Source organism: Mesoplodon densirostris, chromosome 15, assembly GCF_025265405.1.
Source record: "Mesoplodon densirostris isolate mMesDen1 chromosome 15, mMesDen1 primary haplotype, whole genome shotgun sequence".
In the NCBI taxonomy this organism is placed as follows: Eukaryota; Metazoa; Chordata; class Mammalia; order Artiodactyla; family Ziphiidae; genus Mesoplodon; species Mesoplodon densirostris.
In genome coordinates this window covers 90,096,782-90,123,664 of record NC_082675.1, presented here as the reverse complement: position 1 = coordinate 90,123,664, position 26,883 = coordinate 90,096,782, and the positions used below count along the sequence as shown (strand labels likewise).

The following is a 26,883-nucleotide window of genomic DNA, read 5'->3' as shown; positions in this document are numbered from 1 at the left end:
GGGACACTGGGTGGCTGGGATTCCTTTTGAATTTTGGGCTGTATGGTTCTATCCCATGCAAACCATAAAGATAAATGTACCAAACTGTGTAATCCTAATTGTTTAAAAGCACACACGCTGGAGAAGCCTGGAGGAGCGTCCTCTCCCCCAGCGCAGAGCTCTCTCAGTCAGCTGTCCCTCCCGGCCCAGGCAGCACTGGAACGGCCGCAGGACAGTGAGCCCTGGGTTCCGGCGGCACGTCAAGTGTCATACCAGACACCCGCCCTGGCGTGTCCGCCTCTTTTTCGGTCCAGCATGAATCTTGCGGGTTTCTCCAGAGTGACGGTGTTCACAGGCACATGCGGTCGGCTTTGCTGACTGCCTCTGAGGCGAAGATTACCGTGAGTTGCATGCAGGAGAGGAAAGGATGCTTTCTTAAGAACAGCAGAGTACCTTAAGGAAATGATGAAGAAGGATAGAACTTGAGAGTTATAGACCTTTGTCCTGAAAGTTCAATTCCCCCTTTTTGTGAAAGCCAACCTGAAAGGGGAGGTGAGCTGGGGCTTGGGGGTGGCTGACTCAGACACTGTGGCAAAGAGTGACCAAGAGCACCTTCGCCTCTGGGTTTTAGCTGCCTACATCTAGGAGGGGGCAGCTTGAAAGTAACAGTAGTGTGGTGCATTTCCTGCCCCCAGATAGTTGTTAGAGACACAGCCACGGGTGTACCTTTACCTCCCACGGCCTTTCCCCAAGTGATGGAAACGGTGATTGGTTGGCCCCCCCTGGGGCCGTCGAGGGACATCACGTGGGGTTCAGGCCCTAGGAGCTGTCCCTAGTTAGAAAGACAACGGTGGGAAAGGACCTAGGTGAGAAGACAGTACCATTTATAATTCTCCTACCCTTGCCTTTGACGTTAGACCACAGGAGGATGGCGGCTGCTTTTACTCAGACTCAGTTTCTTTGGGAATGGTATTAAGCCAGAGCTGCATCTTAATTATCAAAGATGTGCCATTTTAGAGTTTTGAAGTGAATAGTAGCTAAGTGAGTTTAAGGTGAAACCTGGGACCATGATTTCAGTTGTAAAAAGAATGAACTTTTTGGTTGGCTTGAAGTGGCAGCAGGTGGAACACAGGACCAGAGTCAGGAAATGGGGTTTATTTCCAGCCTGGAATCAAGTAGCTCTATGGCTTTGGGCAAATCTCTCTCTCTGAGACCCTCAGCATAGGAGCTTGGAAGTGCACCTCCACTGGGGAAGCTTATGATTTAATTGTGGGCGTGAAGACAGCTAACAAGACTTGCAGTGCACACCAAATGAGCCTTTCACGCTCTGAATTAAATATGTTTCCATACCAAAGGGATTTGTTTAAACATGTGGATAACTGTAGAGAGAACTCCTTAGGTATCAAGAAAAAGAAAATTTTACATTTTTAATATTTTTAACCTGGAAAGTAAGAGAGAATTATGGTAATGGTAATAAACTGACCTTGGAGTCACGTGACACTGAATGATGAAAATACATTTGTATTGCCAGAGCCTTGTGGCTCCAAAAACATCATTCATATGAAGTTTTAGCTTCTAACTTGGATGAGAGGGATTGAGGGCCTTTTGCAGTTTGGGGTCAGGGTGGAGATGGGCGTGTGAAGGAGGCAAGTTCTGCCCTGTTCAGAGTGCCCGCCCTCTGTCTTCCCTACCAGTTCTACTCTGTTGGACCAATTCGAACTGGAAAAGCTTGCCCTACCAGCCTGGACGAAGTCTCACATCCTGTTCTCCTCTGCAAGGGCCAGCAGTAATGGCGGCGGGGCAGGGGGCGGGCTTCCCTGAGTTCTTTGTAAGTCTTCATCTTCTAAACTGAGGTGTGCTGGCAGCTGATGCTTGGACCCTTGGTCTCTTGGGATTTCCTGGGGCACAAGCAGAGCCTCCGTGTGCACCAGCCAGTCCACCGCCGTCTTCCGGGGTTTCCGTATTTCTTTTTTTTTTTTTTTTTTTTTTGTGGTTCGCGGGCCTCTCACTGTTGTGGCCTCTCCCGTAGTGGAGCACAGGCCCCGGACGCGCAGGCTCAGCAGCCATGGCTCACGGGCCTGGCCGCTCCACGGCATGTGGGATCTTCCCAGACCGGGGCACGAACCCGTATCCCCTGCATCGGCAGGCGGACTCTCAACCACTGCGCCACCAGGGAAGCCCTTCCGTATTTCTTAACGTAACTGCCAATAAGCCTTCAGTTGGCGGTTTAAAAAAATTATTCTTTGAAGTGAAAGTTACAAAAACAGCTCTATATGCTGTAATTTGTATGAAATAAAATTCATACCTTTAAAGTATAAATTCAGTAGTTTTTAGTATTTTCACAGAGTTGTGCAATCATTACCATTATCTAATTTTAGAACATTTTCTTCACCCCAAAAAGAAACCCCCTGCCGATTAGCAGCCGTTCTCAATTCCTTTCTACTTCTAGTCCCTAGAAACCACTAGTCTACCTTCTTTATGAATTTGCCTATTCTGTACATTTCATATAAATAGAATCATACAGTATATGGTCTACGTGTCTGATGACTTTCATTAACCATAATGTTTTCAAGGTTCAAATTTGTTGCAGCATTTATCATACTTCATTCCTTATTATGGCTGAGTAATATTCACCAGTAAGGGTATATACCACTTTTTGTTTATCCATTCATCAGTTGATGGACATTTGGATAGTTTTCACTCTTTGGCTATTGTGAACAATGCTGCTGTGAACATTCATGTGCAAGTTTTTATGTGTTCGTTAATCTTGGGTACATACCTGGGGGTGAAATTTCTTGGGCCACATGGCAACTCTTTGTTCAACATTTTTAGGAGCCAAGCTGATTACCAAAACAGGCACATATTTTATATTCCTACCAGAAATGTATGAGAGAGTTCAGACTCCTTCATATTCTACCAGCACATCATCATCTAGCTCTTTTTTTTTTTTTTTTCTGGCTGCACCTCATGGCATGTGGGATCTTAGTTCCCTGACCAGGGATCTAACACATGCCCCCTGCAGTGGAAACGTGGAGTCTTAACCACTGGACCGCCAGGGAAGTCCCTGTCGTCTGTCTCTTTGATTGTAGTCATCATAGTGGATGAAATGGTGGCTTATTACAGTTTTGATTTGCATTTTCCTAATGACTAATGATGTTGAGCATCTTTTCATGTGTTTATTGGCTATGTGTATATCTTCTTTGGAGGAATGTCTGTTCAAGTCCTTTGCCCATTTTAATAGGGTTGTTTTGTCTTTTCATTGTTGAGTTTTAAGGGGTCTTTATATATTTTTGGTACAAGTACATTATATATGATTTGCAGCATTTTCCTCCCAGTCTGTAGATTATCTTTTCACTTTGTTGATGCACAACATTTTCAGTTTTGATGAAGGCCAATTTATCTAATTTATTCTTTTGTTGCTTATGCTTTTAGTGTCATATCAAAGAAATCATTGCCTAAGTGAAGTAATAAATTTAATCCTATGTATTCTTCTAAGAGTTTTATAATTTTAGCTCTCACATTTACGTCTGTGATCCAGTTTTAGTTTAGCTGTATCTGATATGAGGTAGGAGTCCAACTTCATTGCTTTGCCTGTGAGTATCAGATTGCCTCAGCACCATTTGTTGAAAAGACTGTTCTCTTCCACTACTGAATTGCCTTAGCATTCTTGTCGAAAATCAATTGATCACAAATATAAGGGTTATTTTCCTTGACTCCCAATTCTATAATATTGATTATATGTCTACTTCTTTGCCAGCATTAGTCTGTAACTTTTGAAATTAAGAAGTGTTGAGTCCTCCCTGTTCTTCTTTTTCAGGCATCTTTTGGATTTTCTGGATCCCTTGCATTTCCATATAAATTTTAGGAACAGCTTGCCAATTACTGCAAAAGGGCAGCTAGGATTTTGATAGGGCTTGAAATGAATTTGCAGTCAAGTTGGGGATTATTGCCATCTTAACAGTATTAAGCCTTGCACTTCATAAGCATTGAATATCTTTTTTCCTTCCCTCCCCGCTTCCTTTCATGCCATAGGTAGCCATCTGCTCCCTGGAGACATCTGCCGATAACTTTGAGAAAAATATTTGACAAAATGGGAACTCATCAGGGAATTGTTGTTAATGTGTTGGAAATGAAGAGCAAGATGACTAATATTCCCAGTCGTCTTACTTTATGAATTAAAAGCTGTTTTGTTTTGTCCTTTTTACATGTCCATATATGTGCTCACACTATTTAGGTCTTCTTTAATTTTTCAGCAGTATTCTGTACACTATTCTGTAGTTTTCAGCATACAAGTCTTTCACTTCTTTTGTTAGATTTATTCCTAAATACTTTAATCCTTTTTGATGCTATTGTAAGTGAAATTTTGTTAATTTCATTTTCAGATTGTTCCTTGCTAGTGTACAGAAATAAATTTATATTTGTGTGTTGATACTGTATCCTGCAACCATGCTGAACTCATCTATTAAGTCTAATAATTAATTCTTCCAGATTCCTTAGGACTTTCTACATGTAAGAACATATCAGACGGGGACAGACGTATTTTTAATTCCTCCTTTCCAATCTGGATGTCTTTTATTGTCTTCCCTAAGCGCCCTTGGTAGAACCTGTAGAACAGTGTTAACTAGTAGATGTGAAAGTGGAAATTCTTTTCTTGTTCCTCATCTCAGGGTGAAATCATTCTGTCTTTAACCGTTAAGTATGAGGTGTTAACCTAAAACAATCAGTTATCTTACCAACAAATAGGGTTTGCTTGGGAACAGCAAAAAAAATTGCAATTTGAGACATGCAGTCTATGGCAAACCACAGGCATGTCCAGAGAACAAAGGGAGTCTGCTTTTATGGGGAAAATGGGGAAGCTGCAGGGGTTGTTCTAAATGAAAGTTCATTGGAGGAAGGAAGGAGTTCAGGATGGTGATGGCTTCTCCTTGGTCGAGCTGTGATGTTTCTCATTGGCTGAACTGTTGCTGAGCAAGGAGAAATTCTTCCTTTCGGATAGTGATGTAGTCACTTCCTGTCTGGGAGTGCAAGGTATGCTTCTTCCTGTGGGGCAAACACATGAAGTTCAGGGCATGCGAATGATGGTGAGTGAGAATGTGTGAGCGCTCCCTCTACAGGTCATTCCTGACTCTAATTTTAGTTGAGGTCTCCTTTATTAATTTCCAGAGGTTACCTATGAGTTTTCTTGGATGCCCTCTATCAGGGTGGAGAAGTCCCCTTATATTCCTAATTCCTTGAGTATTTTAGATCATTAAAAGGTGTTAGATTTTGTCAAATGCTCTTTCTGCATCTATTGAGATGATCACGTGGCTTTGCTCTTTATTACTATTATGTACTACATTGATTTTTAGGTGTTAAACTGACCTTGTGTTCCTGTGATAAATCTCACTGGTCATGATGTATTGTCCTTTTTATACAGTCCTTTGCTGGATATAGCTTGCTAGTATTTTGTTGAGAATTTCTGTGTTTCTATTCACAGTGGATATTGATTTGTTGTTTTCTTTTCCTGTAATGTCTTTTTCTGGCTTTGCCAGGGTAATACTGACTTCATAGAATAAGTTGGAAAATGTTCCTTCCTCTTTTACTTTTTAGAAGATTTGTGAAGGATTGGTATTATTTTTGTAAATGTTTACTAGAATTCTCCAGTGAAGCCCTATGGGCATCGGATTTTCTTTGTGGGCACTTTGAAAAGTAAATAAATACCTTACAATAAGTTTAATCAGATTGTCTATTCTTGAGTCAGTTTTGGTAATCTGTGTATTTCTAGCAATTTGTCCTTTTCATCTTGGTTATCAAATTTGTTGAGACAACAGTTATTAGTAGTATTCCCTTGTCATACTTCTAAAGAATTAACTTTTAATTTTAGGACAGCTTTAGATTTACAGAAAAGTTGCAAAGATAGTACAGAGAGTTTCCATATATGTGCCACATCTAGTTTCCTCTGTTATTAATGTCTAATGCTAATAAAATAAAATCTAATGGTACATTTGTTATAATCTGTAAATATTGATACATTTAAATGAAATACATACTTTATTTTTCCTTAGTTCTCACCCAGTATTCTTTTTAGCCTAATGTTTCAAAATCCTGTACAGGATACCACATCATATTTGTGTGATGTCTCCTTAGGCTCCTCTTGACCATGACAATTTCTCTGACTTTAATTGTTTTTTATTACCTCTATGAATTGAATGTTGAATTCAGTTCATATGTTGAAGCCCTAATCCCCAATTTGACTGTAGGTATTTCGAGGTATTAGGCCTTTGGGAGGTAATTAGCTTTAGATTAGGTTATCAGGGTAGAAGCCTCATGATGGAATTAATGTCCTTATAAAAAGAGGAAAAGATGCATGAGCTCTCCATCATGTGAGGACACACAGCAAGAAGGCGGCCATCAGCAAATCAGGAAGAGAGCTCTCACCAGATACTGAATCTGCCAGCACCTTGATTCTGGACTTCCCAGCCTCCAGAACTGTGAGGAAAAAATATTTGTCGTTTAAACTACCCAGTCTATGGTATTTTGTTTTAGCAGCTCAAGCAACGACCTCAGCAGTTTGAAGGAGTAATGGTCAGATACTTTGTGGATTATCCTTCAGTTGGGATTTGCCTGTTGTGTTTCTCATTATTATACTGAGATTATAGGGTTTGGGGAGGAAGACCATAGAGGTAAAGTGCCATTTTCATCACATCGTATCAAGAGTACATGCTGTTGGGCTTCCCTGGTGGCGCAGTGGTTGAGAGTCCGCCTGCCGATGCAGGGGACACGGGTTCGTGCCCCTATCCCGGAAGATCCCACATGCCGCGGAGCGGCTGGGCCCGCGAGCCATGGCCGCGGAGCCTGTGTGTCCGGAGCCTGTGCTCCGCAACGGGAGAGGCCACAGCAGTGAGAGGCCCGCGTACAGCAAAAAAAAAAAAAAAAAAAAAAAGAGTACATGCTGTCAACATGGCTTATCACTATTGATATTGACCTTGATGACCTGGCTGAGAATGTTTGCCAGATTTCTCCACTTAAAGTTATTCTTTCTCTCCCTTTCCACACTGTATTCTTTGGAATGAACTGTGTGTGCAGCCTACTCTTAAGGAGTTATGTTCTATTTCCTTGAAGTTGGTGTATCTACATAAATTATTTGGTGTTCTTCTGCATGGGAGATCTGTCTCTTCTCCCCCATTTATTTATTCACCATTTATTATGTCATTCTGGACACATGAACATTTATTTTGTATGCTGAGTTATAGTCCAGTATACTTTATTGATTTTGTTGCTCATATGGTTCCAGCTTCAGCAATTGGGAGCTTTTGCAATTGGTTCCTGTTTCCTTTGACATACCCCCATGATTATGTGTTTTGTTTCTGTTTTCAGCACTTTCTTACTTTCTGGTATTATAAAATTTCCTAGGCTCATCTTATGTGTTTTGTGTACCAGTTCTAGAATCAGTCAATTCTTCAGGGAGTTTCTTGGGTGTTAGGTGTGATTGTTACTACTGGGATGCTTATGATCCTTCTTAATTCCTTAAGCTCAATAGTAATGTTTCCTCCTCTTTCATTCCTGGTTTTAGTAGTTTGAATCTTCTTTTTTTCTTGGTCCACCTACTTAAAGATTTGTCAGTTTTGGTGATCTTTGATCTTTTCAAAGAACTGATTTTTGGTTTTGTTATTTTCTATATTTTTTTCTATTCTCTATCACATTCATTCTGTTCTAATCTCTATAATTTCTTACTTTCTGCTTGCATTGGGTTATTTTTGTGCTTTTTTAGTTTCTAATGGTGGTAGTTTAGATTATTGTTTTGATATCTTTCTTCTATTACTATGGGTGTTTATAGCTGTGAATATCCTCTAAGCACTGCTTTAGCTGATTTCCATAAATTTTGGTATGGAATGTTTTCATTTTCTTTAATCTCTCTGTATTTGCTAATTTCCCTTGTGATTTCTTCTTTAAACCATAGGTTATTTAGGAGTATGTTGTTTAATTTCCACATATTTGTGAATTTCCCCAATTTCCTTCTATTATTGATTTCTAATTTCATTCCGTTTTGGTTGGAAGACATATTTTGTATAATTTCAATCCTTTTAAATTTATTAAGACCTGTTTTAGGGTCTAAAATGTGATCTATCCTGGAGAATGTTCCATGTTCACTTGAGAAGAATGTGCATTCCACAGTTGTTTGGTGGCATGTTGTATAGACTGTTAGGTCTAGTGTTGTCTTCTATTTCCTTTTTGATCTTCTGTCTAGTTCTATTCTGTAATAAAAGTGGGATATTGAAGTTTCCAACATTCATTGTTTTTTTAATAGTTTTTTTAAATGTTTATTTATTTATTTATTTGGCTGCACCAGGTCTTCGTTGTGGCATGCAGGATCTTTTAGTTGCAGCATTCGGGATCTTTGGTTGCAGCATGTGAACTCTTAGTTGCGACATGTGGGATCTAGTTCCCTGACCAGGGATCGAACCTGGGCCCCCTGCATTGGGAGCTCGGAGTCTTAGCCCCCGAACCACCAGGGAAGTCCCTCCAACATTCATTGTTGAATTGTCTATTTCTTCCTTCAAGTTTGTCTCTTTTTGCTTCATGTATTTTGGATCTCTGTTGTTCGGTGCATAAATGTTTAAATTTTTACGTTTCCCTCATGAAATGACCTTTTTATGATTGTAAAATATTTTTCTTTGTCTCTAGTAACAATTTTCGTCTTAAAGTTTATTTTGCCTGCTGTTAGTATAGCCACTTAGCACTCTTTTTGTACTGTTTGCATGGTGTATTTTTTCCCATCCTCTTTCAACCTATTTGTTTCCTTGAATTTAAAGCATGTTTCCTGTAGGCACCATCTGTTTGGATCATGATTCTTTTTAAAATTCATTTTGCCAATCTCTGTCTTTTAACTGGAGCATTTAACATTTACATTTAATGTAATTATTGATAAGCTAGGAGGATATACTCCTGTCACTTTGCTTTGTGTTTTCTATACGTCTTATGTTTTTTTCTTCCTTTCTTCCTGTATTACTGCTGTCTTTTGTATTAACTAGATATTTTTTAGTGTACCATTTTAATTCCCATTTTGTTTCTGTTACTGAATTTTTTCTGATTTGTTTACTTAGTGATTGCCCTGAGGATTACAATTAACATCTTAATTTAAAACAATCTAGTTTAGATTAATAGCAACTTAATTTCAATAAAAAACAAGTACTTTGCTCCAATATATCTGTTTCCACCCCTCTCCTTGGTGTTATTATTCTCATACAAAGTACATTTTTATTTAACTTTATCAAACACTTGTATAACTATTGCTTTCTGCAGTTATCTTTTATTTATTTATTTTTAAATAAATTTATTTATTTATTTTTGGCTGTGTTGGGTCTTCATTGTTGCACATGGACTTTCTCTAGTTGCAGTGAGCGGGGGCTATTATTCGTTGCAGTGCACGAGCTTCTCATTGCGGTGGCTTCTCTTGTTGCAGAGCACAGGCTCTAGGTGCTTGGGCTTCAGTAGTCGTGGCACTCAGGCTCAGTAGTTGTGGCTCATGGGCTCTAGAGTGCAGGCTCAGTAGTTGTGGCGCACAGGCTTAGTTGCTCCACAGCATGTGGGATTTTCCCGGACTAGGGCTCGAACCCGTGTCCTCTGCATTGGCAGATAGATTCTTAACCACTGCACCACCAGGGAAGTCCTTGCACTTGTCTTTTAATCAGAGAGAAGAAAAAGTTACAAGCAAACAACAACACATTTGTACATACCTATGTAGTTATTTTTTTTCTATGTAGTTACTTTTAACAGTGCTCTTTATTTCATCATGCGAATTTAAGTTAATGTAGAGTGTCCTTTCCTGTCAGCCTAAAGGATGGCTTTAGTATTTTGTAAGGCAGTTCTGCTAGTGACAAATTCTCCCAGTTTTTGTTTATTTGAGAATGTCTCATTTCTCCTTCATTTTGAAGGATAGTTTTCCTGGATATAGAATTCTTGGTTGACATTCTTTTTTCCACCCACAAGTTGGAACATGTCATTCCGCAGCATTTTAGCCTCCGTGGTTTCTGATGAGAAGTCAGTTGTTAATTTATTGAGGATCCTTTGGACATGACAAATTGTTATTCTCTTGCTGCTTTCAAGATTCTCTCTTTGGTTTTGGGTTTGGTAGTTTGACTATGATGCATCTAGATGTGGGTCTCACTGAGTTTATTCTCCGTGTAATTTGTTGAACTTTCAGATATGTACATTAAACTTTTTCATCAGCTTTGGGAAGTTTTGGGCCACTATCTCTTCAGATATCCTTTAGCCTTTTTCTTTCTCTCTCTTCTCCTCTAGGATTTCTCCAAGATGTGTTTCTTGGTATGCTTGAGAGTATGGCACAGATAGTATGTCATTGAGACTCTGTTCATTTTCCTTCATTCCTTTTTCTTTTGCTTCTCAAACTGGATAGTCTAAATTGACCTATCTTCAAGTTTGCTGATTCTTTCTCTGCCACCTCTAATCTACTGAGTCCCTCTAGGGAATTTTTTATTTCAGTTATTATAATTTTCAACTCTAGAATTTCTGTTTGGTTCTTTTTTAAAAAATGATTTCGTCTCTATTATTTTCTAGTGGTGAGACATTGTTTTATGGTTTCCTTTAGTCTTTATACATGGTTTCCTTTAATTTGAACATATTTATAGTAGCTTATCTAAAAATCTTTGTCTAGTAAGTGCAACTTCTGGGCACCCTCAGGGACAGTTTGCATTGACTGTTTAATTTAACTCTGGCCATTTTTTCCCATTTCTTTGTATATCTCATAATTTTGTTGGAAACTAAACATTTTAAATAATATGACATGATAACTCTGAAAGCCAGACTCTTCCCTCAGGGGTTTGTGGTTGTTGCTGCTGCTTGTTTGTTGAGTGACTTTCCTGGACTAATGCTGTAAAAAAGTGTATTCTTTCTCATATGTGACCACTGAAGCTCTGCTTAGTTAGCTTAATGGTCATCTGATGATTGGACAGAGATTTCCTCAAGTGATTTTAACCAATAAGTCTCCATTCCTTTTGGTTATATGTACCAAAATGGGCACATATTGGGGCACATATTCAACACTTCAGTAGTTTACAACTTTGCTTTAGCCCTCACTTCCTGATTGCACAGAATCTCAAAGTCAGCCAGATATGAGAGATTACAACCTTCTCATGTCTTTCCTGACCATGCACACAGTCCTGCACATGAATGTGCCCTTATATTTCCAGGAATATATCAGAGCTTATCAAAGCCTTCTATGGATACCTCATTCCCCAGCATTTGAAAATTTTTCCTCCATTTTTCTATTGTAGTAAAGTATACATAACATAAAATTTACCATCTTAGCCATTTTTAGGTGTACAGTTTAATGGAATTAAATGCAATCACATTGTTGTGCAATCATGCCAGTATTTATCCTCGTAACTCTTTTCATCTTGTTAAACTGAAACTCTATACCTGTTAAGCAATAACTTCTGGGAATTCCCTGGCAGTCCAGTGGTTAGGGCAGGGGGCACAGGCTCAATCCCTGCTTGGGGAGCTAAGATCCTGCATGATGCATGGCGCAGCCAGAAAACAAACAAACAGAAAAGAAGGTGTACTAAGTGACCTCCCTTCAAAAAAAGAAAAAACCAATAACTTCCAATTTCCCCCTCCCCTAACCCCTGGCATTACCATTCTACTTTCTGTCTCTATGATTGTGATAACTCTAAGTACATCATGTAAGTGGAGTCGTACAGTATTTGTCTTCCTGTGACTGGCTCATTTCACTGAGCATACTGTCTCCCAGGTTCATCCATGTTGTAGCATATGCCAGAATTGCCTTCTTTTTTAAGGCTGAATAATATTCCATTGCATGGATAAAGCACATTTTGCTTATTCATCCATCTGTTGATAGAAACTTGGGTTGGTTCTGCATTTAAACTGTTGTGAATAATGCTACTATGAACATGAGTGTACATATATCTCTTTGAGACCCTGCTTTCAGTTATTTTGGATGTATACTCAGAATCTGAATTGCTGGGCCATATGGTAATTCCTAATTTTTTGAGGAACCTCCATACTATTTTCTGCAGTGGATGTATCATTTTACATTGCTAACAACAGTGCACAAGGGTTCCACTTTCCCCATATCCTCACTAATACTTGTTTTCTGTTTCTTGACAGTAGTCATCCTAACAGGTGGGAATCCCCAGCATTTCTTTTTATTGTGTTTGTCCCAGCTGGTACTTGACTCGGGTACTTTTGTAGAGATTCCTATACCCTAATGCAGTAATCTTCATATGTTACAACCCCCCTAAAAGAATTTTGAGAATTACCTCTCTAGAACAGATAACATATGTTGAAGTTTACATCTAAGTTTTCTTGTATTAAATATAGTTACAAAGGATATAATTTCCTTCATGTTGTAAAAATTCCATTTAAAAATGGAACTTTTATTGTATAATCTTTAATCATTAAACAATTGCTGCTGATTGTTCTTAACAAATGTCCTGAGGAAAGGGCTTTTCCCAATGAGTGATCTCTGACTCAGGTCACATAGAGACAAACCCTGTGAACCGGGCTTTTCCAGGGACTTGTGAGACAGGTTTAAAGATGACAGTTATATAAGGATGGGGCTTTTGGGTGAGCTCCAAACCAGTTCTGCCCCCTGTAAAGCTATTAGGCTGCTGGTTTTCAAAGCTGAGGAACGGGGGAAGTTCAAACACTGTAAAATTTGCTGTTCTGAGATTCAGCTGCTTTTCTGGAATAAATGCACCTTGGATTATTGCTTGCAAACCTTTGGTTAATTTCCAGAATTCTCAAAAAGTTGCTTTTTTACTATCTTTGCCAGAGTTCTCATGGCTTTTATGGAGGAGCAGATTTTTGCAGATCATGACTCCACTGCTCTAAAAGTACTTCAAGATTCATTTAGAACAACAAATAACTTGTACTTCCCCAGCTCTTAGCTATCTTGGGTTTCTACCACTCTTTTTTGTCTCCTTGCTTCTTGACCAAGGAAAGGCTTCTAGTTGACAAAGAACTTTATCAGTAACATAGTGCACTCAATAGCATATTACTTGTGTAGCAACCAAGTTCTGGGTATTATTCATTCAACAAGCATCTGTCAGAAGTCTCCCTTCTTCCTGAAGGGAAGGAGCGTCAAAAGAGATGTGTAGGTAAATCTTGGTTTTCTAATTATAATGATCATTTATTACTTATGTAATATTTTTAAAGGAAATAAAAGTAAATTTCATTTAGAGGCCAATTCAGTTTTGCTTACTGACTTCCTTATTTCATATTTGAGATAACTAAAAAATTTAAAGAGGTGAACCCCCTCCCCCATTTTTACTATCCTGTTGTAGGAATAACAGGTGGGGTCAGCTGTAAAATTCAGTAAATATTATCAAGATCATAATGGAATAACAGTTTATTTATCTGCAAGCTTTGGGAAATAAGGAGTTGTTACATCTGTTAATTTCCCAATAATTAATGATGTTTCTTTGGGGAAAATGCTTGATTCTTTCCTTTTATCTACTTATTTTCAACGTAGTAGGTTGGTTCCCTGGCACCCTCCAAAAAGTAAAAAATAAAATTTTGGTTCTCATTATAAACAAATATGCATTATTTATGCATATTGGATGTGTTCCAGTCCATAGCAGTTATTATCCTTATGGATGATAAATGCACAAATGTCCCATCTTCAGCTGTTGGGAGATCATTCAAACTAGTTCCTGAGTCCTTTTGATATGACCCTAACAGTCTTTGATAATTCCTTGCTTCTTAGAAGGATGAGATTCATGGGCTCATATAAAGTTCTTGACTCATATCTAGAATTAGCCATTTTGACAAGGAACCCTAGATCTTTTTTTAAAAATTTGTGTTAAAATGCAGAGAACAGGGACTTCCCTGGTGGCGCAGTGGTTGAGTGTGTGCCTGCCAATGCTGGGGACACGGGTTTGAGCCCTGGTCTGGGAAGATCCCACATGCCATGGAGCAACTAAGCCCATGAGCCCAGGTGCCACAACTACTGAAGCCCGCACTCCTAGAGCCCGTGCTCTGCAGCAAGAGAAGCAACTGCAGTGAGAAGTCCTCGCACCACGACAAAGCATCTCCCCCGCACTCGCCGCAGCTAGAGGAAACCAGCGTGCAGCAACGAAGACCCAACGCAGCCAAAAATAAATAAATAAACAAACAAACAAATAAATAAATAAATTTGAAAAATACACAGAACATAAAATTTGCCATCTTAATCATTTTTTAATTTAGTGATATTAAATACATGCACATTATTGTGCAGCCATCACCATTCATCCCCATAACTCTTTTTATCTTATAAAATTGAAACTCTATACCCATTAAACAATAACTAACCATTTTCCCCTCCTCCTAAGCCCCTGGCTACCACCATGGGACTTCCTATGATTTTGACGACTCTGAGTACCTCATATAAGTGGAATCATACAGTATTGTCCTTTTATGACTGACTTATTTCATTGAGTATAGTGTCCTCAAGTTCCCATGCTGTAGCAAATGCCAGAATTTTGCTCTTTAAGGCTGAATAACATTTTGCTTAGGAATTCTTTATATATTCTGAATACAGTGGACCCTCAGTATCCACAGGTTCTGCATCCATGGATTCAACGAACTGTGGATAGAAAATATTCAGAATAACAACTACAGAAATGTTCAAAAAGTAAAACTTGAATTTGCTGTGCACTGGCCACTATTTACATTGTATTAACAACTATTTACATAGTGTTTACATTGTATTAGGTATTACATGTCATCTAGAGTTGATTTAAAGTATGGGGGGTGGGGCATGTGCGTAGGTTATATGCATATAATGTGACATTTTATAAGGGACTTGAGCTTCTTAGGATTCTGCTGATAGAGAGGTACGACTGTGTTTATCACCGTTCAAAGCCTTTTTACGCTGTGGATAGTGTCTAAGAAGTCCAACGTCTGTTTTTTTAATTCTGTTACCTGTGCCTTTGGTGTCGTGTCGAGAACTCATCATCAAACCTCATGGACTGAAACTTTTGCCCTATGTTTTTGTCTAAGAATTTTATAGTTTTAGGCCTTACATTTAGGTCATGGATCCATTTCGAGTTAATCTTTGTAATGGTGTTAGGTCGGGGTCCAGCTCTATTATGACAAAACTATTTTATTTTTTAAAAGTATTGGCATGTGGTACTAATTTTATATTTTTAGTTCCCTGTTCTATCAGATCAGACAGGTTGCCTTTAAATGAAGGAATTCGCCGGCACAATTCATTGTCGTATAATCCTGGGTATAGTTACCAGAAATTGAAAAAGTGAAAATGGCTCTAAATGACGGGGCAATCAATCTTCCAAGTCAAGTATTTTCCAATTCTTTGTTTTCAACAAACTTGAAAGTGGTCCTCATTGAATTGTCAGCTAATAGATTGTTTGAAATAATTCTAATGATGGGCTGCTCTGTGGTTACTTCTGGCCCAAGACTTGGTGAGACTCACAGGGCTGAGCATCTTTGTGTCTATCTCTGTCCTGCTTCATGCGACAAGGCTTCTCGGTGCCAACGCCACCACCACAGGAAACAGCAGAAGAGTCGATGCCACCCTTGCCTCATTTAGCAATAAATACTTTCTATTAAGCAAAAGATGTTTTCAGTGTTTACCGTGGAAGGCTAATAATTATTTGTCAAGTTTTATAACTATGTTCCAACTTGATTTAATAATTGTCATGACTCAATCTAGAAACTTTTTTACTGTAAAAATCTATTTTTGTTTATTTTATATTACTTGATTTATAAACGTGATAAAATACACATACATAAAATTTACCGTCTCAGCCATTTTTTAGTGTACACTTTAGTAGTGTTAATTACATTCACGTTGTTGTGCATGCACTCCAGAACACTTTCCGTTTTTCAAAACTAAAACTCTATACCCATTAGAAACAACTTTGAAATATTTTTCACAAAGAGAGCCTTATGGCCTTGGGGAAAATGCTTAATTTCAATTTATCTAATTTCGTTGTAGAGAACAGTGATAGGGTAATCTAGCATAAAGTATTAGGATAAAATATCAGGGTTAAATTCTCTTGGAGCATTGTAATGGAAACAAGAGATCAAAGAGAAAAAGGAACCTTGCTGAATTTCTTTTTTTTTTGGCTGCGTTGGGTCTTCGTTGCGGTGCATGGGCTTTCTTTTCTCTAGTTGTGGCGAGCAGGGGTTTCTCATCCTTGTTGAATTTCTGATTTTTATAAAAGAGCTTGTTCATTCTATTTTAAAATGCATGATAGTAGTATCAAATCACTATGGCATTTAGATTTCACTGACTATATTTAAAAGATCATATGATAAAATATTTTTAAATGAAATATTTACAGCATGCTGGAAATTATATCCTTTGCAACTATTTATTTTTCTTATGAAGAATTTAGATGCCAACTTAAAAGTATATTATCCTCTTCATAGTGGTAGGTTTTCCAAAATTCTTGAGGGGGTATGTGACATTTGGAGACCACTGCATTAGGGTAGAGGAATCCCTATGAAATGCCTGAACCAACATTGAAGTTCACTGGAGACTCACCACCCCTTTAAGGTGTTCAGCGTCTCACTGGACTGTGTTCCCACGGCAGGACTCACGAAAGGGTGACCGCTGAGCTTCACTCCTTCACTTATTATCCGATAACCAGACCCGTAGAAAGGCTCACTCCATTACCAATTTCAAATGAAGTTCAATACTTACTAAGGAAAGTTTTAAGAAAAACTTGCCTTAACTGTGCCTGACCTAGGTTAGGAAGCAAGTTACAGAACTGTGTCAGAAGTCCAGCTTTAAAATAAATAAATAAATAAAAAGTCCAGCTTTCCCTCCCAGCACCCTGGTTACTTAAAGGACCCAGATCCACAGACTAAAAGACAGAATGGGAGAAAATGTTTACAAAGCATGTATCTGATAAAGAATTATATGCATATATATGTGTGTGTGTGTGTGTGTGTGTATATGTGTGTGTGTGTGTGTATATATATATATATATATATATATAGAGAGAGAGAGAGAGAGAGAGAGGGAGGGAGGGAGGGAGGGAGGGAGAGAGGAAGCACAGTGGTGGTTGCCAGGGTCTGGGGGGCAGGGAAATGTGTTGTTATTGCTTAACGGGTATAGGCTTTCAGTTTTACAAGATAAAGAGTTAAGGCAGATGGATGGTGGTGATGGTTGTAAAACGGTATGAATGTACTTAATGCCACTGAATTGTACACTTAAGAATGGTTAAGATGGTGAATTTTATGTATATTTTGCCACAATAAAAAAAAAAGCTTGAAAAAATGCTTTTATCATATCACATTTCACACCTCTTTGCCCAACTGTGGAACTCATTCAGCATATGAAGCATATTCAGCATATAACTGGATTGACAGAACCAGCGTCTTTATCCAACAGAAATCAGACTTCTGTCAGGAAGAAGTCAGAGCTCATTTGCACTTAAAATTAACATGTATTTTGAGGAAAATTATTAAAAGAACTGAGAAACAAATTAAATTTCATCTGAAATTAATTACCAAGTACAGTTAGGACTAAAACATCGCAGAACTAACTTATTTAATGCATGCTGTTTCTCATTACTTAAATTGCAGGATGCGGCGTAAGTCTAGCATGAGGGAGAGGAATGAGAGTCCCCTGGTGTCCCTTGGATGAAAGTGAGTGTGTTGTGTCCAGTTTGGGGAAATATTCAACTGGGAATTATATATAAGTCAAAAATACCTGGTTTCATTAGACATGATGAAGCTCTTCTCGTGTATTTAGTGAAAATAAGGCATATACTGATAAAAACTAATTGCTCTGGAAGTCAGCATGTGTGAGATATATGAGACTGGAAAGATGGTGGTTGACTGCTATTGAAATAAACATTCGTGATGTGACTGGATAACTGATTATGAAAAATCCCATTAACCTTGTGTCGTCTGCTTGTCTCTTGTGTCTGGAAAAGTTTTGCCGGCCGGGATGTCTCCCCTGTGTGTAAGGGGTGGGGTGTGCCTTGCTTACTGTGAGCCTGTTCTTGTGAGTGCTTGGAGAAAATACTGAGAAGGAGAACGGTGCTTGTCTTTTAAGTAAAAGGGAGAGGGACCCTGTCTCAAGGGGGGGCATCTCTGGCAACAGCAGGGGACGAAGGAGAGTGCTCCCCTGGGCCCTGGCTTGCGGAGCCAGGCTTTCGTTTCGATTAGCCATTGAAGGTGGTTTTCCCAAACTTGAAGTTTTTCGTTCCTGGGGCAGTGCAGGATGGGTGTTGTCCTTTGCTTTTTAAAAGGGAAATGGGATCTGAGGCTCTGTTTCTAAGAGATCTGTGGAGGTTGAGGTCTGAAGACTGATTCCCTTTAAATCTGTGGTTTTGTCTGTGTGCTTTGCAGACCAGTACCATCCGCTTCTCCTGGGAACTTGTTAAAAATGCACATTCCTGGGCTGCATTCCAAATCAGGCAATTCCAGAACTCTGGCATCCTCCAGGTGATTCTGATGCCTCCCCAAAGTTTAGAACCACTCACACCTGTATGGTTTGAGTCACATTGCCCTTGCGTAGTTGACATAATGCCTAGATGATGTAACTATTGATGTAACGTGTAAACGTTAGACATTTCATTTTTATGTATTTTGGAGCCAATATAATTAGTTGTCAGTTATATACAAGGGCACAGAATCTGTCCTGCCTGTTGAATAAAGGCCCCTTTGGCAAGTGAGGAACAACAGCATGTCCTAAGCCAGCAGCCTCAGGCCAAACAAACAGGCGGTGTCCTGAGATCGCTGGACAGTCCGGCCGTGGGAGCTGACCCAGGGTCCTCTCCTGAGATCGCTGGACAGTCGGCCCATGGGAGCTGACCCAGGGTCCTCCCCTGGCAGGTGGCCTGGAGGTCTGCAGGCAACTCTGTGGGCATCTGAGCCAGAGCCAGGGGCTGACAGGAAGGAGGTGGGCCCTGCGTGTTTCCTACAACAGGAGAGTGAATAGCATCTTTTTTTGAAAAGACCTGCTCTGTCCTTTTGGCCAGTCCAGAACCCATCCTCCTGCCCCAGAGATTTGTGAAGCATCTGATCCTTTTGAAGGGCAGCCGTTTGGTCTTTTTAAAAATGCAAATCGTATCAAGTCGTTTCCTTAATGTTACAATTGTTCCAGGACTTCCCATTGCCCTTAGGAAGGAGTTCAGAAGCTGCAGCTGGCCTTTGCTTCCCTCCCACCTTTGAGTGTCTAAGGCTGCCCCGGGGTTGTGCTGTTGCCTGGGCCTGGAGATGCGCCCCAGCGTCCTCAGATGAGGTGAGGGTCCCCCACAAACGGAGCTCCAGCGCCTGTCCTGCACTCAGGACGTGGTCCATGCTGAGTGAGCTGGTCCCTCCCCTCTGGGCTCGCGTAGCCCTGAGGACTGGGGTGCCGTTCGCAGCTGTGTCCCAGGCCTCCTGGTGGCTCTGTAAATGCTCCTTTGTCAGGTGAACAAGCCACAGCTCTGCTGCCCTTTCCCTGCTGTTCGCGTACCCGCTGTCTATTTCGTTGTAGTTTGGAGCCGAGTTCCGAAGGTTCTCCTTGGACCGTCAAAAGCCTGGAAAGTTCGAAGACTTCTACAAGCTGGTTGTGCACACCCACCACATCTCCAACACTGAGGTGACCATCGGCTACGCAGACATGCATGGCGACCTGCTGCCCATCAACAACGATGACAACTTCTGCAAGGCGGTCTCCAGCGCAAACCCCCTGCTCAGGGTCTTCATCCAGAAACGAGGTACCGAGGAGGCTGAGCTGTTGCTCTTGCTCGGCGCTCATTTAAAAAATAAATACAGTTTTCTATTTTGTCTGTCATTTCAGAACCATGTTATTATTCTGTTTTCTAGCCTTTGGTGGGAGACTAAAGAAATTAACATCTGTTGGGCCAACGTTAATTTCTTAGAAAGGCTTAACAATATTTGAGCTGCATTTTCCACCTGAAATCGTGTTGACTTATGATTTTTAAATACCGAGGAAAAATAATATCGATATTTTCAGTATTTTAACTGGATGCATTAGCCAGTAACCCAAGAATGAAACTTCAGCTTATTAGTATATGTTTTCCACTGCCTTCTTAGGGTTGGAAAAAATGTTAGCTTTAGAGTGTAACTTTGGTTAACTTTTAGCTCTGAAGGCCTAGCTTTGCTGTAAGTAAGAACAGTATCATTTTATGTGAGAATACGTCACTAACACAGGTTAACGGCTGACGGGTGGGGCACTCTGCTGTGGAGTCACTTCTCAGAGCTGCGTGTTAGATTTGTTTTATCGTCCCTGAACTTGGGAGAACCCTAAGGATTCTACATAACGTACTGGAGAAAACAGCCACCTGCAGGCGAGGCCTGAGGTTAAAGAAAGAGGCACCTTCTGATCGCCCTGGTCACAACCGTCCCTCCTTCCCTGAGCAGACCTCTGTGCCCCCAGCAAGTGCTGACCACCCCGGGGGAGCAGCATGGCGGTGGGGACACCGTACTCGCCGTCGGGACTTCCGGCGTAGGGGAGGAGAGAGGACGGTCTTAACCTCTGGGGCAGGGGGGCAGCTTCACGGACACTGGAAGCCGCAGCACAGCGTGCTGGGCGGGGCGCCCTCCCCGCTGCGGGAGCCCGAGCCAGGCTTGGTAAGCGTGAGACTGCGGGAGGCCGAAGCGCGGGCCGGGTGCCTGGCGCTCTCTCCTCCGCCCGAGTCCCCGCCCCCGCTTTGCGTGACCGTGTTCGTCCCGAGGTTGGGAGGCCGCACAGGCCGAGCGCTCAGAGCGTGCTGGCCGGCAGCCCGTGCTCTCAACGCCGGCTGCTGCTGTCCTCTCGTCTGCGGCGTTGGAAGGGAGTGTGTAGCAAGGGAACGGCAGGCGGTCTGCTGACCTCACTTCGGGCTGGTTCCCTGGCACTAGATCAGAAAGCTCTGCATCTGCAGCCCCGGTTTAGCCTGGGTGTCCTGCTGATGGTACCGAAAGTCAACACAGCTGTCACTTCCTCACGGTGGCGGGGGCGGGGACTGGCTTTCGCCCTCCTGTGGAGTTGCTGGGGCCGCAGGGAGCCCGCCGCCGCTCACGCCGTTTGGGTGCCTCTTCTCGTCCACCCTCTCAGCAAGGCCTGGTCTCGATCGGCCTGGGGGCCCCCCGCCCCCAGCCCCTTGTCTCTTTGTTCTGCTCTCTCTGTGTCGTATCATCAGTTGCTCCCAGGGCTGGCGCGTGGTCCAGATCCCACGTCTACAGCTGTGCCCCGGCCATCCCAGGTCGCGGCGTTGTCTCACAGGGTGCGGAAGGATGAGTAGTGGGTGTGAAGCCCTGTGAGTGACGGACGTGCACACGGGCTTTGCCACCTGTGTAGGAAACAGGCCGCTCTGTACGGCTGCACTGGGAGCACCGCCGCACGCACTCCTGCCCTTTGTGAGGGCAGCCCTAGGGACACTTGGCAGCCTGTGCCGTCGAGTCACCGAAGTTCAGGTGAGGCAGGAAGCCGCAGGCGGGGACGTGCCAGCTTCCACGGGTCGCTCGGATGGCTTTGCTGCTCAGCTTGCTGGCTCAGGCCCTGCCCCCTGTCTTTATTATTTTCTTTTCCTCTTTCCCTTGGCCTCAGAGGAACAGCCCAGAGTTAAACTAGCTGCCTTAGGGTTTCTAACCGTCCTGTGTTGTAAGGGTGCAGGCTTCGCCTCCAGCCCCTGCCTTTCTCTGTTAGGTGACGGCAGGGAGCCGCATTCATACCCTGCCCCCAGCACTTTCTCGCGGCTCGACGACCCCCGACCCTAATGTTCTCACATCTGTACAGTGGGAGAACCTACCTCAGGTTATTGTCAGGCTTTGAGAGGAAAATGTTCCTGATGTTCCCAAAGCCTGGCCCCTCGCTCCGTCACTGGGGAGACTGGGGCTCTCCTCTCACTCTCCTCAATGGAGTCCAACTGTAAAGACTGCATCGCAGTGGGAGAGGCAAGGGCAGTCGTGTTTCTGTGGACGGTGGCAAGCAGGAGCCATCCTGGTGCCCTACGTGTTCAGGAAAGACTCGCTAACCGTGTGACAGGGGCTGTCCGTCACGGGTGGGGCCGAGCCGAGGTCCCTCTGGAGGTGGCACTCAAGTCCCATGTCCTTGTCCTACAGCGCGGGTCCTGAGATTTGGGTCACAGTGATGCCATTCTCATGATCTTACTGTAACCACACCCGGTCTGTAGTTTACTTAATAACTTTCTGTACATTGATGTGTATTGTAAGAGGAAATTGTTTGACCATCACAAATGAAGAGTCATTCTTCTAATAGGTGTTGAAATACACCCACAGTGATGTTTAGGAAAATGAATTTGTTTGCCACTTACTAATCCCCTCCCCAAACCACACAAAGACACCACAGTAAAACTACAGACCAACACCCCTTATGAATATAGATGTAAAAACCCCTCAGCAGAATACTAGGATATGGAAAACATGTTTCCGTGGTGGATGAATAGATAAACAAAATGTGGTATATCCATCCAATGAGATATTATTCAGCCATAAGCAGGAACAAAGTACTGAAGGGTCCAGACTGCAGTACAGATGGGAAAGAACGCCAGGTGGATGAAACAGCCGTGTTATAGGATTCCATTTATGATCTGTCCTCATCCTGTGCAGATTCTGTGTTTGTGAACTCAGTCCAGTTTCAGTACGCGGGGCCCTTTCACAATCGTTTGCAGACGTGCACAGGTTGCCAACGCATGTTCCAGACAAGGCTAAGTAGGCACTGCTCTGCCTGCTTGTTTCAGCTCACGCTGTGAACAAGCGTGCTTTTCATGGTCTATTTAGTGCCACATTTTCCACATTTTTGTACTTTTTTGTTTTGTGAAATTGTGTTAAAATACATACAACATAAAATTTAGCATCATAACCATTCTTAAGTGTTCAGCTCAGTGACATTAAATACATTCACAGCGCTGTGCAGCCGCCACCATCCGTCCCCTTTTCATCTTGTAAAACCAGTAATTCCCCACTTCCCCTCCCCCAAACCTGGCAACCACCATTCCACTTTCTGTCTCTAGGATTTTGACAACTCTGAGTACCTCCTATAAGTGAAGTCATACAGGATTTGTCCCTTTGTGCTAGCTCATCTCACTGAGCATCATGTCCTTCAGGTTCATCCATGTTGTAGCCTGTGTCACAATTTAGTCCTCCTTCCATTCTATGACAATACCACATTGTGCTTATCCACTCATCTGTTGATGAACACATGAGTTTCTTCCACATTTAAGCTATTGTGAATAATGCTGCTCTGAACATGAGTGACAAATATCTCTTTGAGACCCTCTTTGAGTATAAACCCAGAAGTGGAATTTCTGGGTCACGTGGTAATTCTATTTTTTATTTTTTTTGAGGAACCCTCATACTGTTTCCCACAGTGGCTGTTCCATTTTCATCCCCACCAACAGTGTGTGATGGCTCCAGTTTCCCGACATCCACACCAGCACTCATTGCTTTCTGGTTTTGGGATCATAGCCATCCTGGTGGGTGTGAGGTGGTAGCTCATTGTAGTTTTGATTAGTGTTTCCCTGATTACTAGTGGTGTTCAGCATCTTTTCACTTGCTTAATGGCCATTCATATGTATTCTTTGGAGAAATGTCTATTCAAGTCTTTTGCCCCTTTTGTACGAGGTTGTTTGTTTTTGGTTGTTGAGTTTTAGGAGTTCTCTATTTATTTGGATATTGATCCCTTATCAGATATATTATTTGCAAACAGTTTCTCCCATGCTGTGGGTTGCCTTTTACTCTGTGGATTGTGTCTTTTGGTGTACAAAATTTAAATTTTTCCCGAGGTCCAATTTGTCTAATTTTTCTTTTGTTACCTGTGCCTGTGGTATCATATCCAAGAAATCGTTGCCAAATCCAATGTCATAAGACATTTGTCCTACGTATTCTTCTAAGAGTTTTATAGTTTTAGGTCTTCAGTGTAGGTTCTTGATCCATTTTGAGTTAATTTTTGTGTACGATGTTAGGTAAGCATTCAACTTTATTCTTTTGCATGTGGATATCCTATTTTCCAACACCATTTGTTGAAAAGACTGTCCTTTAAACATTTAGTGGTCCTGTCACCCTTGTAAAAAATCATTTGACTATATGTGAGAGTCTATTTCCAGACTCTCTATTCTATCCCATCAGTCTCTATGTCTGTCTTTATCTCAGTATCACACTGTTTTGATTACTGTAGCTTTGTAATAAGTTTTAGAATCAGGAACTGTGAATCCTCCAGTTTTAGTCTCCTTTTCAAGATTGTTTTGACTACTCAGAGTCCTTTGAGATTTCATATGAATTTTAGGATGGTTTTTCTATTCCTGCAAAAAAAAAATAGCATTGGGATTTTGATAGGGATCACTTTGAATCTGTAAGATTGTTTTGGGTAATCTTGGCATTATAACAATATTAAGTCGTCCAATCCATGAACATAGGATATATTTCCATTTATTTATGTCTTTAATTTTTTTCAGTAGTGTTTTAAAGTTTCATTGTATAAGACTTTCATCTCCTTGGTTGTTAATTTCTAAATACTTGATAAATTTTGATGCTCTTGTAACTGGAATTGTTTTTGTAATATCCTTTTCAGATTGTTCCTTGCTTATATATAGAAATGCCACTGATTTTATGTGTTGACTTTGAATCTTGCTACTTTGATGAATTCATTTATTAGATCTAACAGCTTCTCTGTGGAATCTTTAGGATTTTCTGCATATAAGGTCATATCATCTGTAAACAGAGATTATTTTACTTCTTCCTGCTCAGTTTGGATGCCTTTTTTTTTTTTTTTTTTTTTTTTTTTTTTTTGCGGTATGCGGGCCTCTCACTGTTGTGGCCTCCCCCGTTGCGGAGCACAGGCTCCGGACGCGCAGGTTCCGGACGCGCAGGCTCAGCGGCCATGGCTCACGGGCCCAGCCGCTCCGCGGCATATGGGATCCTCCCAGACCGGGGCACGAACCCGTATCCCCTGCATCGGCAGGCAGACTCTCAACCACTTGCGCCACCAGGGAGGCCCGTGGATGCCTTTTATTTCTTTCTGTTGCCTAATTGCTATGGCTAGACTTCCTGTGCTTTGTTGAATAGAAGTGGTGAAAGCAGGCATCTATGCCTTCTTCCTGATTTTAGAGGAAAAGCTTTCAGTCTTTCACCATTGAGTATATGTTTGCTGTGGGTTTTTCACATATAGTTTATTATGTGGAGGTAGTTTCCTTCTATTTCTCATTTTGTGAAGTGTTTTTATGATGAAAGGATGTTGAATTTTGTCAGATGCTTTTTCCGCATCATTTGAGGTGATCATGTGTTTTTGTTCTCCCTTCATGTTGTTGATTGATTGATTTTTGTGTTTAACCATCCTTGAATTCCAGAAAAAAATCCCACTAGGTCATGGTGTACAGTCCTTTTACTTTGCTGCTGAATTCTGTATCCTAGTATTTTGTTGAGTATTTTTGCATCAGTGTTCATAAGGAATGTTCATAAGGAACGTTGGTCTGTAATTTTCTTCTCTTGTGGTATCTTTGTCTGGCTTTGGTATCAGAGTTATGCTGGCCTCCTAGAATGAGGTGGGAAGTGTTCACTCCTCTTCAGTTTTGGGGAAAGTTTGAGAAGGATTGGTATTAGTTCTTCTTTAAATGTTTGGTAGAATTCACCACTGAAGCCATCAGGTCCAGAGCTTTTTTGGGGGGGAGATTTTTGGTTACTTATTCAATCTCATTACTAGTTATAGGTCTATTTAGATTTTCTGTTTCTTCTTGACTTTGTCTTGGTAGGTTTTGTATTTCTAGGAATTTGTCCATTTCATCAGGGTTATCCAATTTGTTGGTGTAAAATTGTTTATAGTGCTCTCTTATAATTTCCTTTATTTATGTAGAAATGGTAGTAACGGTAGAAATGGTAGTCTCCACTGTCATTTCTTATTTTAGTAATTTGAGTCTTCACTCTTTTTTCTTAGTTTATCTAGCTAAAGATCTGTTGGTTTTCTTGATCTTTTTGAAGGACCAACATTTAGTTTCAATGGTGTGTTCCACTGGTTTTCTACACTCCATTTCTTTTAGTTTTGCTCTACCCTTTCCTTCCTTCTGCTAGCTTTCAGTTTAGTTTGTTCTTATTTTTCTAGTTCCTTAAGTTGTAAGTTAGGTTGTTGATTTGAGACTTCTCTTGGTTTTTAATGCAAACATTATAGCTATAAATTTACCCTTAGCACTACTTTTGCTGCATCCCATAAGTTTTGGTATGTTTATTTTCATTTTCATTTGTCTTTAAGTATTTTCTTTCTTCCCTTGTGAGTTCCTCTTTGACCCATTGGTTGTTTAAAGGTGTGTTGTTTACCTTCCACAGTTTTGTGAATTTTCCAGTTTTCTGTTTGGTTTGTAACTTCATCCCGTTGTAAATAGAGAAGATTCTTTGTATGATGTCTTTTTAAAATCTTCTGCGACTTACATATGGTCTATCCTGGAAAATGTCCCATGTGCACTTGAGAAGACTGTGTATGTGGTTGTTGTTTGGTGGAGTGTTCCGTGTGTATCAGATCTATTTGGTTTATTGTATTAAGTCCTCTATTTCCTTAGTTATCTTCTGTCTGGCTTTTGTATCCATTATTGTGAGACGGGTATTTCAGTCTCCAACTATTCTTGTAGAACTGTCTGTTTCTTCAGTTCTGTCAGGCTTTGCTTCATATATTTTGATGATCTGTCATTTGGTTTATAAATGTTTATAATTGTTATATCTTCTTGCTGTATGAACCTTTTATTAGCATATAGTGTTATACTTTGTCTCTTGTAATCTTTTCTGATTTAACATCCATTTTATTTGCTATAAGTATAACTACCCCTGCTCTATTTTGGTTACTCTTTGCATAGAATACCATTTTTCATCTTTTCACTTTCAACCTGTTTGTGTCCTCGGATCTAAGGTGAGTCTCTTGCAGACAGCCTATAGGTGGAACATATGTTTTTATCCATTCTGCCAATCTCTGTCTTTTGATTGAAGAGTTTA

The 26,883-nt window shown here is 41.0% G+C and overlaps 1 protein-coding gene across 1 annotated transcript in view; it reads left to right on the top strand.

Annotated features, from left to right (window-relative positions):
• The window catches only part of PARD6G (par-6 family cell polarity regulator gamma), a 107,343-nt gene that overhangs the window by 16,973 nt on the left and 63,487 nt on the right, over positions 1–26,883 (top strand). The window contains exon 2 of the mRNA XM_060118678.1: positions 19,442–19,664. Within this exon, the coding sequence (XP_059974661.1) occupies positions 19,442–19,664 (223 nt within the window). The remainder of the gene's footprint in view (positions 1–19,441; positions 19,665–26,883) is intronic.